The sequence below is a fragment of the Archocentrus centrarchus genome, chromosome 15 (assembly GCF_007364275.1).
Source record: "Archocentrus centrarchus isolate MPI-CPG fArcCen1 chromosome 15, fArcCen1, whole genome shotgun sequence".
In the NCBI taxonomy this organism is placed as follows: Eukaryota; Metazoa; Chordata; class Actinopteri; order Cichliformes; family Cichlidae; genus Archocentrus; species Archocentrus centrarchus.
The window spans coordinates 19424259-19441082 of record NC_044360.1 but is presented as its reverse complement, the minus strand read 5'-3'; the positions used below and the strand labels follow the sequence as shown (position 1 = coordinate 19441082).

Here is a 16824-nt window from a genome sequence, read left to right as displayed (position 1 = left end):
TCAAGAACAGTGATTGCTATGAATGTGAGAGACCTTCATTGTTTGGGGTACCTGAAGGTCTGTTCTGACAAAAATGAGACTATATCGCTTCAGTAAACAGTCATATATATATATATATATATTTTTTTATGTACAGTTGTGTATGTAGTGTTTCATATGATATATGCAGTCTGCTGACTGTGTCGTTTCTTCCTTGTTTGTGTAGGTACGAAAGCATATAAATGATCTATATGAAGACTTGCGAGATGGACATAACCTGATCTCACTGCTGGAGGTTTTGTCTGGAGATACACTGGTGAGTTCATGTTTTTCTGCTAAGTTACTCTTTGTGGTTGAAAACAAATGTTCCTAGTCAGAAACACTGATTTTTTCTTCATGTGGATCCAGTTGAATTCTTTGCCTGAGGAGGTTCCCATGAGATCTGCCTTATGAAACCGTTCAGATTGTCATTTGATTGTGAAAAGCAAACAGTCCTTTTCCCCGTGGAGCAGTATGTCACACCTTCTCAAGACTGATATGCTGGCCCTTCCCTCTTCTTACTCATGTGACTTATGGTGGTGGTGGTGGGGGGCTCTTGGGAGTTCACCATCTTATCAATTTTTGTATCCACCAAAACCCACTCATCAAAGTCACATTTTTAATGAATTTTAGACAAGTTTCAAACGTGTCTTTTTTTTTTTTCCTTTTTGTCTTATCTATAATCACTATACAACTTACTTATGTGATCATTTTGATTTATTGACCTGTTCTATTCAATATAGGCCGAATGTGGGCAGGATAGTATGTTTTTCTTTATAGTAGTTGTTGTAGTAGTAGTAGTAGTAGGAGCATTATTACTTCTCAAGTGGTGCCAAACATGTGTGGGATGTTATATAGTGTAATTAGTGAAGGAATGTTATCTTTCATTCAAAAGTGTAAACACAAAAATTAGCTCTGTGGTTGCCCACTGTGGTTTCTAGCAAGTTAATTAGAGCCATTAACAGAGTCACTAACAAGCTTTTTAGCCCTCTAACTCCTGAGGCTGCTTTTAAAACAAGTACCGTAAAATGTTTCATCACATCTCTGTGGAATACTATTTAAGTTGTTAAATATCAGTGAGTAGTGTATATGTGTATGTATTAGTGGTATGGGAAAGAATAGTCCCTTTAATAATAATAATATTAATGCAGATCTTCCAGTACACGGGAGAGTTGCATTATAAAAATATAAACAGTTAAAGCGTTGCGATTGCTTCTAGTTCTAGTTGTCTCTTAAAGACTTTTAACTCTCCCATGGGAGACAAATATCACTGCAGGTCTGTGGATACAAAGCTACATCCTCTCTCGATAGTCCTACTGGCATTCAGAAGACAACAATTACAGCAACTTTTTGCGTAGTTTTGTGTGTTGCTTAAAGTAATTTTACAGTCATGAGCAGCAGAGTGTTATTTTTTTCAGGAAGTTCAAGAAGCAGTGCTGTTGCAATCACAGTAACTGGTTATCATTGTAAACCTGGAATGACCGGGAAATGAAACAGACAGCGATTTAAAAAAATTTTTTTTTCTATAAAATCTCCGGGGTGCTAAGTCACCAGTTTCTTTTTCACAAGTTGTGTTTTTGACCAGTATGTTACAATATGTTAATCTGCAGTTATTTAGCCAGAAAGTGTAGAGTAGTTGTACTGTGAATATGTATAAGCTGCAGTGCTTTGCTACTGAAGTGCTGCATGTTACCACTATTTGAAGTATTTCATTCATCTGTTAACCTGTTATTCCTTCATTTATTTGAAGTACGTTGATATAGTTTTTGTGCATTCTAGAGTACATGTCAGTCACTCTATATATTTAAACTGCATGTAGTGCCATGAAGGAACCCCAGCAGTTACTCCCTGTTAGTGTGACTAACTTTCATCCTCCTAAGTAGCTATCTGTTTTCTGTTTACATCCCACTTTCTTCCTCTTCTGTTCTCCCCTCTTTGACTGGTTTCTGTCCATTGTCTAACTTCCTTATGATTTGGCCGCTGTGTGTGTCCGTGTCTTCCTCTTCTTCCCCATGTTTTGCCTTTTCGATGATAAGCCAAGGGAGCGTGATTTTCTGAAGACTTTGCGGTTGGTGAGTGGGACAGAAGCATGTGCAGTTGAGCAGCATGGAGACACGGTGGATGATGATAAGGGGGTACGTGTGGTCTGCCCTCCCACCCCCTTGTAACAAACTAATTCAGGGCGTGCTGTGACCAGTTAACAGAAGCGTAGACAAAATCCCACTATAGGATTTGTGCGTAATGTAGTCTAAAGTACTTGTTTTAGCAGGCATTGTAGTTCTTCTATATTGATTGCAGAATCTAGTTCCCAGTTTAGAACTTGGCTATTTTATTTTTCCTTCTATGAAACACTTTGTTTCATAGTGACCTTTTTTCATGAGAGCATTATTTAATTTTTTGTTTATATTGCAAAGCAATACTGATGGTGCAGAAAAATATGCTCTAAAGACCCAGGCTGTTTCTTTTTCAGATTTTCTTCCTGTTAGATGAGAACAGAAACCATAGAAAAAAATTCGGCACACTGACTTTGCAAAATCATTTTAAAAAGATGCAATAAAACCTAACAGAAGTTGCCCATAAAGCTTGGGTCTTTATATTCATTTCACTAGCTTCGTGCATCATTTGGTCATGTAGTTTAAAAACCCTTCAAACTCGTGTCATGATCTGGGCATTTTTCATATGCTGCTTTTGAGTAGAAGGTTTCGTAAGGGGATCTGAGTACCATACACTAGTGAAATGGGGTTTATAGTATTATTTCATTGCTACTAAACAAAACAAGGTATCTGAATGCAGTGCAAGTCTTTCACTGCTGCTGCTGCTGCATCCTGGCTTGAATGCATTTTCCATTTCATTACCTCATTCAGTCGCCCCTGACTATTCACAGGCATTCGCCGCAGGAGATCATATTATACAACTTTCTGCGATGATTTACAGACAGAGAAGTGGGCAATATTATTATTTAGGTTATAGCTTATTTTACAGCTTGGGGAACTTGATTTGTTCAGACATTTTCAGTTGGAAATGGTGGAAAATGGGATATGTAGCATATGCACAGAGTTTAAGTGACTTTTAGAGCAATGTCTACTGTTGTTGTGCGATGAGTTGTTGTGTGTTTGCTTTTTTATATCATTACCTTACCAGAATTGTGGGTAAGAACCTTAGAAGCATGTCCTCTTTCCTCTGTGTCACTTGTAATTTTTTTTTTAATTTGTCCTTTGATACTGAGAAGATCCTGATTAGCACACATGGCTCCTTTTCCCTCTTTATGTCCACAGCCTCGGGAGAGAGGTAGGATGCGCTTCCACAGACTCCAGAATGTACAGATAGCGTTGGATTATTTAAAGAGGCGGCAGGTAAGGGACACTTCAACACTTTGATAAGGACTAGAATAAAATTTCACCAATATTGTCACACACCTGTAAGTTACAGGCCACCACATTAGGCTACTAATCAGCTTGTAGCCAAAGCTGGAAAGCAGTATATCCTACATGGATTCATAAACTCCCGATAAAAAATATTTGTAATAATCACACTTTAAATTTGGGGTAAGGAATTAGCGTTAGGTCCATAAGTTTTTGGCCCCAGAGATGTTGATGCAAGTAAAAGAGGCCATCAGTAGGCTGAAAAAACAAAATAAAGCTATTAGAGAGATATCAAAGACTTTAGGAGTGGCCAAAAGGAAATGCACTGGCCAGTTCAGGCCACAAAAGGTCTGCACAGAAGATCACACAATTCTTTCTTTGGTTATGAAAAACAACTTCACAATATCTAACCAAGTCACGAACACTCCTGGGGAGATTTGGCCTATCATAGTGAACATCTACAACCAAGAGGCGCCTTCATGAATGGAAACACAGAGGGTTTACAAGGTGCAAACCACTGGTTACATTCAAGAACAGAAAGACCAGATTAGACTTTGCCAGAAAACATCTAAAAGAGCCTGCACAGTTCTGGAAAAAACATTTGGACAGATGAAAGATGAGAGATGATCTTGTACCAGAATGATGGGAAGAGAAAAGTATGGAGGGGAGAAACAGTTCTGAAGCTTTCCACATCTTCTGTCAAACATGTTATGACATGGGCACGTGTGGCTGCCAGTGGAACTGGGTCACTAACATTTATTGATGATGTGACTATTACTAGAAGTAGCAAGACAAACTGTGAAGTGTACAGAAATATACTGTCTGCTCAGATTCAGCCAAATGCTGCATAAATGATCAGATGGTGCTTCACAGTGCGGTTGGATAATGACCAAAACAACCCAGCAGTTTCTCAAGAGAAAGAAATTGAATATTCTTCAGTGGGCAAGTCAGAAACCTGATCTTACCCCAAGAGAGCATGTTTTTCAGTTACTGATGGCAGAGAGACCCACAAACAAGCAGCAGCAGAAGGTGGCTGCAGTAAAGGCCTAGCAGAGCATCTCATTGAGGGGAAATGCGGATTTGTGCTGTCCATGGGCTCTAGACTTCAGGCAGTCATTAACTGCAAAGGATTTTCATCTAATTATTAAAAACAGTCCTTGTAACTTTTGTTAAACCCCTTGAATTAAAGCTGAAAGTCTGCTCTTCAGTCACATCTTGGTTGTTTGATTAAGATGTGACTGAAATGCAGAAAAATTCACTGTCGTGGTGTACAGAGGCAAAATTACAGAAATTGTGTCAGTCTGTGCTCCTAAATGCATATAAAATCTTACAGATGGTTCACACGAACATATCAGTTCATATATGCATCTAGCTATATGTTTGTTTTTATGGCAGAAAATGCAAATATGTGAGGTCAAGCCACTCCTCTCAGTGGGGACTTCTTAGCCACTGCCAGCATCACACATGGTTGGATTTATGGCAATTTTGCCTTTCGTTACAAAAAAAATACAATTCATAAAACAAGAATAGCAATAGCAGCATTTAAGGAGCGCTGACTGCAAATCCCATCAGTGGGATTTCAAAGAGCCTTGATTGCCTCCCCCTCCCCCCACAGTGCTCAGGATGAGAAGAAGAACGCAGCCTGGTTGAGCCATAGACAGATGTGACGTAAGGCTTGAGACAAAGGATTCATAGATGGCTACAAATGAGTTGTCCTATTGTTTTGCTTCAGTACATACCAAACACATCATGTAACTTCTGTAGTCATCACATATCAAGTTGTGCAAACTGTTGATCACAGCTGTTATTGATTATCAGACAGACAGCGGAGGAATCCATTATTAATCGCTTTAATATGCCAATACTGTGAGCAGATTTTTTTTCTTTTAGTTTCCTCTTTTATTTGAAGCAGAACGTTTTTTTTTTTTATTTTGTTTTGTTATAAAAAAAAATCCTTGCAGGTTTATAGCATTTAATTAGTACAAAAAAAAATGAAAGCATGAGTTCTCTCAGTCCCACACTGTGATTATATTAACATAATAATACAATGACAATTCTGCCATCTTGTGGTGTTTTTGGAATAACAGGCATAAGAGTTTTTAGTGCTTAAAGGTGAACATCCCAGTGTAAAAACTCAGGCGCAGGCTCTGAATATTTCAAGATAGTGTAAATCTGCGTGTGTTAAATGTGTATTTCCTTCCCTCAGGTCAAACTTGTAAATATCAGGAATGATGACATCACAGACGGCAACCCAAAACTGACGCTGGGATTGATCTGGACCATAATTCTGCACTTTCAGGTCAGCATTTACATCCATTTATTTTGTCATTGTTATGTTTTTAGTCGCCAAGTAATTAAGATAAGATCAGATGTTGGCTGTACTTCAATTTCCTTTTGATACGTGGGACAGATAAGATCACTGGGTGGTTCATTTTAATCTCAATAGTATCTTCACACCCTCCACTTTTGCCTGTTTTATGTTGGGCTACATAAGGTCAGATGTTTTAAAATGAGTTCATGACATTACTTGGATGTTCCTGTTTTTGACCACAAGGTGTCAAAATTGTGCCGCATGTATTATGCTGAGTGGTGCGATTACTGTCTGACTCGTTTGATATTTTAGAGAACTGCGTATTATTTTCATTTTTACTTAGTATTACCATGACACAATGGGGTCCACTTCAGCTTTCACTTTAAATTGGTGTGATTAACTTGCCTGACTGCCCAACAGTGCAAGGTGTTAATGAGGTTTCTAAAGGCTTAAGTGAAGGAAACTCATTCAGCTGCTAACTTCTTCCCAAAGAGTTCCTTGCTACGTTTTCATAAGCACCCCTATTATCCAAAGCCAAGAATACCTGTGGAAACACGTTGGTTTATGACAGTTCCCTTATAAATGTAAAATCTTGAGACAAATGGTCAGAACCTTCAACTAAGAATGCACACACAATCTGTACTTTTATTGTATCACTGAGGAGATGTTGCTGGAACAGGAGAACAAGAAAACAGGCTGTGCTTTAGTACGTAATGCTTACAGAAGGTAACAGCGATAATCAGTGAAAATGTATTCAACAGTTATAAATGCAGTAACACAAAAAGAATCAACTATTAGGGGCATCTTACCTTGTACTATCTTATTCTGCTGTCTAAAAGGCGTGACAGTTTGTGATGACATACATACTTGTTATCATAGTTAGCTCTGATAAGCTAACTTAGCAACAGTATGATGGTGACACTGACCTAAGTAAACACTTAGGAAGAAGTACTGTGTGACTGCTGTGGTTCTTTGGAACATTTATCTCTCAAATCCATGTACATTCATTTAAAACATTTCATACTGAGGATTTAGGTGGGTGTGTATGTGGGGGTGTGTTATTTGTTGGAAGGTGCCAAGCAAGGCCGCGTCTGCCGAGAGCAAACATAAACATCAGTCTTATTTTGATTCCTGAGGAACATACTTAAGGACTCTTGTACAAAAACAATTCACAATTGTTCTGTATAGAAGCAATTATCATCACCTCTGGTGTTGGTGATGGTGTTACTCCACTCCATGAGTGTCATCATCTGGTCCATATGCTCAGTGTGATCTGTTTTATTGTAGCTTGGCTCCAGTTCTCTGTAGATGGAGAGCTATTCATGAGTACTCGATGTCTGGGTTTGCTCATGCAGAGATGATGATGATGAGATCAGTTGCTACACGGACAGTTGATTCATTTGTGATTATGTTTTTTTAAAGCATTCTCAGCATAGAAAAGCAGATCTGAGCTTATTTCATTTTGCTAAAGCTAAGTAAGGCCTTAACTTTCAGAAGGGGCTTTTACTGCTTCTGAAGCTGCCAAACCCAGCATCAGTATTTATCTTTTCTGCCTTCTTTCTGGCTTTCTTGGCAAATTACTTCACTTCATGTTTGTGTAGTAGCACCTAGCATCCAAAAATGTACATATTTAAGGGCCATAAAAGCATGTTAAATGTCTTTTTTGTGTGTGTGTGCAGTCCCCAGAATTTTAGCAAAAATAAGGCACACTGTAATGTACTCAGTCTCTTGTGAATGTTTGCGCATATTAGCTATATTTCTTCCTGAATGTTCTCAAAACTCTTCTTTCTGGCAATACTTCATTTCATCGCACTATCACGAATCATGTCAAGCACTTTAGTCTGTATGTACATGCCAGAAGAATGTGAATGTCCACCCAGTATTCTTCTACCAAAGTCCAGCCACATGCAGAAACTTCAACCATCTCACTGTCTTTTATTAGAATAATAATAATATTTTTGTCACATGGCACGTGTGACTCAGGGGAAAAATATTGCAGCTATTATTCTGTGTCTTACAGATTTACAGCTTTAATAGAAACTGTAGCGAGTTGTTGTACTCTTTCAGAACAGGCATCCGTCTGGCTAGCCCTCAATGAATTAATGGAGAAAAGTAGCTGATATAAATTTTCTTGGACATGCTGACAGGTAGCGTCTGCGAGGATGCCAACACCTGCTGCTGTTGGTCTCACGCAAGCCCTTAAGCTGTCGATGTGGACGGGCCTGTTTCTTCTTGATTTAAAAAGGATACCAAAGCACTCCAGGAAAAAAGCTTGAGCTTTGCTGCTACACCTTTGGTTTTATTAAATGTCACAGCTGATAGCACGTTGGCATGTATGAACTCAGCACTGCTTTTGTATTGCATGCTTTTATAGAACCGTCTCAAAAACACGACGTGCTTTTCTTATTCCTGCAGGCTACTTTATTTTGACTCGTGTAAATATTTAACCTCAGCTAACTCACTGTTTAATCCTGTCTGCACAGGCAAGAGGTTTTGATGCTACACAAAGCAGCCAATATTTCTATTCTTTAAACTAGTGCACACTATATTTATTTTAATTTTTTTTTTTTTACCTGGGAAATGGAAAACTGCAGTGTAATATTAATTTTAGTGGGGTGGGTGACAAAGCACCATGATCACAACGTGCTGCTATTGAAGTGTCGCTTCATTCCATGTGTGACCTCTGTTGCTTTGTAATTTACTTAACACAAACACATACTCATGATTCATTGATTCATTCGTGTTCTTTTTCATTCACTATAAAACTTAACATGTGTTAGTATGTGACAAAATGCCACATGACAAAATGTGACAAAATGCCACATCCTAACACATTCTATTGAAGGTTTACTGTAAGTTTACTATAAGATGTATGAGTATAATCTAATACTGCAGCTTGACCAGAATAAGCTGAATGTGAGGTGGAAGCAGCAGTGATCAGTGGTCTGAACTGTGCTGGCTGTCAGGTGACTTTGACCTTCAGGGACACTGTGGCACACGGCTATTTTTAGCTTTGCTGTGTGGTGGCATTAGAGTTATACTTTCCCACATTTATTATTCACATTTTAACAGATTCCAGTACAGAGCATTTGCTGCTCTGTCAGGCAGTGTTATCTTATAATTGCTGAGAGTTTTATGTGGTGAATCACTTCCTGGTCACGGCATCTGCCCCATGTGAACTGCTGCCGTGGTGATCTGCTGAGATCATAGTGTTTGGTTTAAACCATTGGACTTAAGCCCGACCTCTGGCTCAGCCATTGTGCAGAGTTTGATTGACAGACAAAGTGAAAGCACTGCCTGAGCTTGTTCTGCTCTCTTTGACCTATATTTTTCTGTTTTTCAAAGCCTTTCTGACTGACCTGTTTGATGCAGCCAAACTTGCTGAACCAAAATTTCTAGCAGCCTAACTGGTGGTTTTCTTATTTGCGTCTGCTTTCAGTTTGAGGTCATTCCTTTTCCACCCACAGAAACATTATGGCATCATTACATAAATATTAGTAAAGCAAAGAGGCGGCTCTCATGCGAATGTTTGCTGTTTTGATGTAACAAAACTACGAAACAGGTCTGTCCACAAGCCTTTTTCATTCCTGCTCTGAGAGCTACCAGCACACACGGCACGTCTGTGTGTGCATTTATGGTGTTTGTGCTGGATTATCAAAGCCAGAGAAATGTTTCAAAGGTCAAAAAAGATTCCAGTGTCAGAGAGACGTATGAGAGAGCAAGTGAGAAATGCAGAGAGAGAGAGAGGGGCTGACCGGCTCTCAGCAGTCAACAAAAGGACGGAGGAAGCTCTGCTCTGAGTGGAGCCAGCTTTCTGTCTGGCTGCCTGGTTAGCACTGCTTATGGTGCTCTACTTGGAAAGCTGTAAATGGCTTCATGTGAATGGGATCCTGCTGTTTTAGATCGAGTGGAGCTCACTGGATACTTTGCCTGAAAACAGTTTGCTGTTTGGAGTTTATCATTGTTGATGTTTAGGACACCATATGATTTACGGCCATGGGAAATACCTGTGGCTGTGTCCGAGGTCAAAAAGAGGAATATTATGTTGACCCCAAGAAGGCTCCTCTGAGGCCTGAATCCAAAGATGTCAAAGGTCGCCGCTATTTTCAGAGAAAAAAAAGGAAATCAGAAGACGTGAAGCCTGTTGGATCTCCCAGAAGTCCTGAAAGTGAGGCTGTCATTACAAGCAATGCCATCTGCAGTGGTGCAGAGCTTCAGAATGACCCAGATGACAACACAGAAGAAACCCAAACAGAGCTGGATAAGCCATCAGAAGTGGAGAAACATCTATCCAGACAAGGCAGCATCAGCAAAGGTGTTTATGTTGGAGAAATACCAGTTTTGATCCTTCGGGATGCTCAGAATCAACCTCTTGGCACAAGGTTAACATACAGGTTGGGAAGGTTTTCTACAAACCAGGCAGATGGTGATAGAAGCAGGTCCTCTGTTGAAGAAAAGCTCCATGATATCAGCACTACTTCCAAAGGAGTCCCAGCTAAGGAGGGTTTGCTTGTAAAGAGACTTCTACAACGCCAGTTAAGGAGGGCGGTTAGCTTTGGAGCAGTGGAGCATATGCTACGGACACTGAGGGGTAATGACAGACCTGGGAGTGAGGAAACCTTTGCCAAGATTATATGGGGCTCTCAAGCACACCGAAGGAGGAGACGGAGGGCCTACACCTGCTCTGGTTACGTAGAACATGCTCCAGCTCCTGCCAAATGTGTTTCCAGCCAACACGAGGTAAACCAAGAAACCATGTGCTATTTGTAGGCGGTACAGAGGTAGATCATGATGGATTAATGTGAAGTCTGATATTGATAACAGCACAAGGGTGCTGTTTAAGTACATGATAGGAAAGCAGTATGATAAAAATATATGATAAAAAAGGTCACATCTTCATTATAAACTTCTTGTAGATACAATTACTCAAAGATCACATGACAGAAAATTATTTTAAAAATCTATTAGCTCTCTTATATGGAAACAAAACATAGTGAAAATAATCTCATAAGTTTTGTTTCACCATATATGAATGAGTGAAAGCATTTTGTATAAATATATTTTAATGTGTGATGTTTTTTTAACCCCATGAATGTTGCATTGTTGAGCTACAGATCAGTAGTGCCTCATTTATTCTGGTCTCTTTGAGTGCTTTGAGAGAGGGAGCTCAGTACTCATAAATGTTTTAACGCAAACCTGAAAAGTTATTCCAAACTTTTGTGCATTCACTAAATATAAGGCACAACTATGTATCTTCTTGCAGGCTGAACAATTGAACCTGTATTTGCTATTACTGTTATTACATCTAACAGTAAATATGGGCATGAATCATTTTTGCTACAATCAGTTTGCAAATGAAGCTGACTTTATCTTGATGTATCGGAGCTATTTTTCTAATTTTAGTAATACCTGCTTCCTTCTCTAAGCTCCTGTTAATGTTACCTAAGTTAGCTGGCTAACATTATCAGAGAATGCTGAGAATCATCTAATCATTCATGTTCAGATTAAAAATCATTTTGTTTATTAAACCAACCCCTTACAGAAATGACAGTCTTGGAAAACAACAGTTCTCCACAGAGTAAACATTTGGTAGCAGATAAAGTAAAAATCTGTGCATTAACTTGGCTGTTTGGGAGAAAGTGGCAGATGTGGCAGTGTGGCAAGTATTTGTGCTTTCACATTTAATTTTTGCTAGCAGATATAACTTGTTGCTACTGACATACTGTGTGTAACGAGAAACAGATGTGTAACTGCAAACCTTTTTGCAAATCTTTGGACAATCACATCGGAAGGTTTTTGTGCAATTTTTCTTTCATTTGTTTAGAAAAATATTTTGTAAACTATATCAGAAAAATAGTTAGTCGGATTTAGGTGCAAATTTGGAGTAATAAAAGTGAAAATATTTATTTGTATTTTCACATATTATGTGGCTACAGTAGGTTATGGAGGCTAAAATCTGTTCCACCAAGATTGTGTCTTATTAAATCTCTTTTACCCTTGCAGTGTGTTGTGTTGTGTATTGTGGTATTGAAACCACAGTCAAATGAAGGCATTCAGTTAAATTAGTGAAGTAAATCAGGTTCAGCTCTTTGACACCTATAATAAGTGCACTTTTAATTAAACAGCAGTTACCCTGGCTTGTCCATTTTATGGCCTGTTCGAGAAGTTTGATTTACCACCACAATCATAATTAAGTCAGCATTATAGTCAAGTTGGAGATTGGTATTTCCATCTGCAGTCATTTCTATTTGGTTGCATGGCTCTGTCCTGGGAACTCAATTCTCTTTCATGTGCATACACGGAAAGCCACAGGTGGAGACAGCGGCAGCAAGATCCCAGCACAGAACAGACAACACATATGAGATTGAGTCACACTATGGAAGGTGGAGCTGGGTTGTAAAGCAGCTTGCAGATGATCTGCTGACCTTGACTTTGTGGACTGCTTGAACTAATGGATAAAAAAAATCTTGGTCCCTGTGCACATGAAGGCACATGTACTGACCCAGCTTAAGTTTACCTGTGAACATCTAAAGAACAAAGAACACCATCCAAGCATGGAGGTGGAAACAATACGCTTTGGAGCTGTTTTACTGCTAAGGGCACATCACAACTTCACTGCTCTAAGGGGCCAACGGACAGGGCTGGACAGGGATAGAAAATCTGTGGAGGGAGATCCCTTCTGAGTTGTGTGCAAACCTGGTGACCAGCTACAAGAAACCTCTTACCACTGTGTTTGCCATCAAGGGTTTCTCCAGCAAGTACTGAGCCATGTTTTGCTTGGGGATTAAATACTTGTTTCAGTCAATGACATGCAAGTCATTTTATAACTTTTATGTAATGTGTTTGTTTTTTTCTGGACTTTTGGTTGATATTTAGTCTCTCTCCATAAAATTAAATTCACTGGGGGATCAAATGATTATTTCCTCCACTGTATACACGGTTATAAAATGAGGCTGTGAAGTGGCAGTGTTTGTTTTAGATCATTATAACATACTGATACTGTATAGTGTGCTATAAAAAATGTTGTGTAATTGATTGCACAACTCCCATGTCACATTGCAGATGTGCTACTGACATTTTTCATGTGTACAGAGCTGTCAGTGAGCCAGATGACCAAGCAGCCAATCTCATATTAAATCACTTAAAACTATTTCCTTACTCACTCGAATATCCTCACAGTGTCTGTGTGTTTTATGTCAGGCACACAGGTGTCAATTCAACAGTCATTTTTGTTACCACAGTTACCTTTCTCCTCACATTATAAAACAAGCAAATCAGTGAAGGTGAAGTTTTAACATCACACAGTAGTGAATCACAAGTTTATGGGTCTGATTTTATGTTTTTGAACCTTTAGGCGTGGAAGTCATATCAGTTCATTTTGACAGCGTTTCGTCTTTGGCTTTTTGGCAGATCTCGGAGATCCACGTGACAGGAGAGTCCGAGGACATGACAGCCAAGGAGAGACTGCTGCTCTGGTCCAAGCAGATGACAGAGGGCTATGTAGGTGTGCGATGTGAAAATTTCACAACCTCCTGGAGGGATGGGAGGCTATTTAATGCCCTCATTCATAAATACAGGTACTATAACACACATACAGTGTGAGTTTCTTTTCATACTTTTAGGTTCCCCCATCATGATATGTACCTTATAAGTCCCCTTTTCTTTTTCTATCTCTTTCTATTACAGACCAGACCTGGTGGACATGAGCCGGGTGTCAACACAGACCAACCGATCAAATTTAGAGAACGCATTTTGTGTGGCTGAACAGCTTGGGGTGGCCAGACTACTGGACCCCGAGGGTAAGAGTCACATACATGCATTTAAACAATGAGAAATGATTCTCAGAGTACAGCTTGGGCTCGTTTGCTGTAATTTTTGACATTTGGGTTTGTACATTCCTCATCAGATGTTGACGTGCAGTCTCCTGATGAAAAGTCAGTCATCACGTACGTCTCAACGCTGTATGATGCCTTCCCCAAAGTACCCGACGGCGTTGAAGGAATTAGTCCTAATGTAAGTTAATGATTTTTGTTCACAAGCGACTCCACGCAGTCAATGTGAAAGTGCTAAGACGATCTTGTTTCCTCTGATAAACAGGATGTTGATATCAAATGGGTGGAGTACCAGAATATGATCAAATACCTCAGCCAGTGGATCAAACACAATGTGGCCATAATGTCAGATAGATCATTCCCCAATAACCCTGTGGAGCTCAAGGTATAGTACCACAATAGGATGATGGGTATATTGTCCGAAAGGTAAATGATACTAATGATGTGCGAGAACACCAGCATCCATTTACTCATTATAGATTTTTATGTAGGGAGTGCAGAAAAATGCTTAGACATGTTTCTCCTGGTGTAGAAACGTGCAAAAATCAGTTCTTAATATAATCTCGGTTTTGTTTTACAGGCACTTTATACACAGTATCTACAATTCAAAGAACATGAAATCCCGCAAAAAGAAAACGAGAAAACAAGAATCAAAAATCTCTACAAAATGCTTGAGGTACACAAATGCATGATCTCAATTCCAAATTTCCGTATTTGTGGTCTTACACGCTGCAGCGATAATAAGTCTGTGCTGGCGTTGTCGTTGACAGATGTGGATTGAGTTTGGACGTCTTCATCTACCCCCGGGTCATCATCCGAATGATGTGGAGAAGGAATGGGGTAAACTAATTGTTGCCATGCTGGAAAGAGAGAAGAGCCTGAGGCCAGAGGTGGAAAGGTATGTATGCACTTTTTCTGACCTGCCCCATTGTAATGTGATTAAAACTCTTGTCTTTATAGTCTCTATAAACTCATTTATTTATGACTTCATAGTTTTATTGGGCAGCAGAAATTAACACTGTTAATCTGGAGACATATAAGTCAATGTAGTGGGTATTTAATATGACCAACTGTGTCTATTTAAGGCCATACACAGAAATCAAACCGTGGCTAATAAGCTGCTTTTCTAAAAAAGCGTAGGCATAAATGAGCAAACATGCTAAGTGATTCAGCAAAACATTTTCTGAGGCTAGTGTGGGCAGAGTGCTCCAGTATCATGTTGCAAGCCTGCTAATGTCTTCAATGAAACCAAGCACTCATGATCAGTGTAGCATGTCAGAGTGTGAGTTACGGATTTCAAGTAGAAATCCCCTAACTCACCTGTTGTGCTCTAAGATGTAGCTTACATGAACATATTGAGCACAGATTTACAGCCAGTGTGAATGCTTTACATAATGAGGATGAGTTTATTCCGCTTGAATAATGAAGCGCAAAGTCGGCAGCAAACAAACAAATCTTGCGTGGTAAAAGTGTAACGTTCTGCAGTTCACTGACAAAAATCACGACTCATCGAGCCCTTTGTGGCAGAAATTTGCAAATGTAATCAACGTAAATGAGTGTGTTCATGTGAAAGTGCTGTACGAACCGACACATTTTGGGAGAGATTACGCAGCGACTGGTTTCCTTTGGGCAAGTCTTTCAAATATTTGAGCTCCATCTGTTGTTTGCTTGCAGTGGAGCGGAGCTCACATTTCTATGGAAAATCACGTCATCTTTTGAAATTCCCTGTCAGTGATAGTTTAGACAACTTTACATATCCATTCCTTCCTTCGTGGTCTATAAACACATCATATTTACAGCATTAATTCTGGGTGTGGTGAAAACTGGCAGAAACAGCGATTACAGAAGTAATCACCGTGTCTCAACCTGCTGTTTAATTTTTATTCCCTGAGGGCGGCATAGTATTTCAGGGTGGGAGTTTGTACACGCTCCTCACCTGGCTGTGACACTATAAATACGTGCAAGTTGAAAACAGTTCTCTCAGTTAGGTGTGCGAATGCTTTCATCCAGCTATCGCGGTTAGACTGAGACCGAGATCCTTCGAGGGATGGTTAGGAGGGGAAACGGTGATCGTCTGAGTGGCTGGGGAAAGCAGTAGTTGTTTTGTAATATAAAGTAAAATGGCTTATTTAAGTGGGAGCAACAGCAGCTTCGGCAGCTATGGGTCGGGTGACACCATCTACACTGAGCCTTTACAAATTAACAGCTCAGTGTTTCTCAATAACAACATTGCCTATGGATCCAGGTGAGCTCACTGTGACAGCTTGACTTTTTTTTTTTTTAAAGCTATTTTGATTTTATTTAAGTGATAACAAGTAAAATAACTTTTTCATCCTTTTTTTTAAGGCTTGAAATGTTACAGCAGATTGCCAATAGGGTTCAGCGGGACTGCGTTAACGGCGAGGACAAGCTTGCACTGGCAAGGACAGCCCTGCAGTCTGTAAGTGTTGTGTGCTCTCAGTTTGACGCTCGTGCAAGTTGTGATAAAATAGCAGTGAGTTATGTGTCTTTTTTTTTTCTCTCTCTCTCTTTTAAGGATGCAAAACGACTCGAGTCTGGTATTCAGTTCCTTAATGAAGCTGAGATTGCTGGCTACCTGTTGGAGTGTGAGAATATTCTCAGACAGCAAGTAGTGGACATCCAGATTCTTCTGGATGGGAAATTCCCATTTGCAGATCAACTTGTCCAAAGGTAGAAATCGCATAAACAACACACTGAAATTTCATCACGCATTAAAGAAAAATCTCATATTGTTGTCCCCCTCTGTGCAGGGTGTCAAAACTCCGGGATGATCTTCTAGTCCTGAGAGCCGAATGCTCCTCTGTGTACAGCAAAGGCCGCACCCTGACAACAGAGCAAACCAAAATGATGATCTCAGGCATCACACAGAGTCTGAACTCTGGCTTCTCCCAGACCATTAACACTAACCTGACACCAGCCCTTACTCCTGCACTCACCCCAGGGGTAGTAGGTACCCCTGGGTCCACCTTCACCTCGAGCCTTACGCCGTGCCTCACCCCATCCTTGACTCCTGCCTTGACCCCCAGTCTGCAGCCTGCATCAGTCCAGAGCTTCATAGGGAGCGGTGGTGGCATGGACCCAGGTAGCCTCAGGCACTTGAAAAACATGCAGATCCGGAAGCCCTTACTGAAATCCTCACTGGCAGACCCCAGCTTGACAGAAGAAGAGGTCAACATGAAATTTGTTCAGGACCTTCTGAATTGGGTCGAAGAGATGCAGGTGAGCATCTCTGATTTATAACATAGCGTGGCTTTAATTTAAAACACCTCAAATGAGACGC

The 16824-nt window shown here is 40.0% G+C and overlaps 1 protein-coding gene across 3 annotated transcripts in view; it reads left to right on the top strand.

Moving 5' to 3' along the window:
• dst (dystonin) overlaps positions 1-16824 on the top strand; it is a 104477-nt gene that overhangs the window by 25517 nt on the left and 62136 nt on the right. For 2 of the 3 annotated variants that reach the window (XM_030747585.1, XM_030747586.1), the window contains 12 exons: positions 206-295; positions 3294-3371; positions 5587-5679; positions 13102-13268; positions 13378-13490; positions 13598-13704; positions 13789-13908; positions 14104-14199; positions 14294-14421; positions 15870-15963; positions 16060-16214; positions 16295-16763. In XM_030747585.1, coding sequence (XP_030603445.1) covers positions 206-295; positions 3294-3371; positions 5587-5679; positions 13102-13268; positions 13378-13490; positions 13598-13704; positions 13789-13908; positions 14104-14199; positions 14294-14421; positions 15870-15963; positions 16060-16214; positions 16295-16763 — 1710 coding nt within the window. Of the gene's footprint in view, positions 1-205; positions 296-3293; positions 3372-5586; positions 5680-13101; positions 13269-13377; positions 13491-13597; positions 13705-13788; positions 13909-14103; positions 14200-14293; positions 14422-15523; positions 15769-15869; positions 15964-16059; positions 16215-16294; positions 16764-16824 lie in introns of those variants that run through there. The other variant, XM_030747587.1, reaches the window with a different exon arrangement.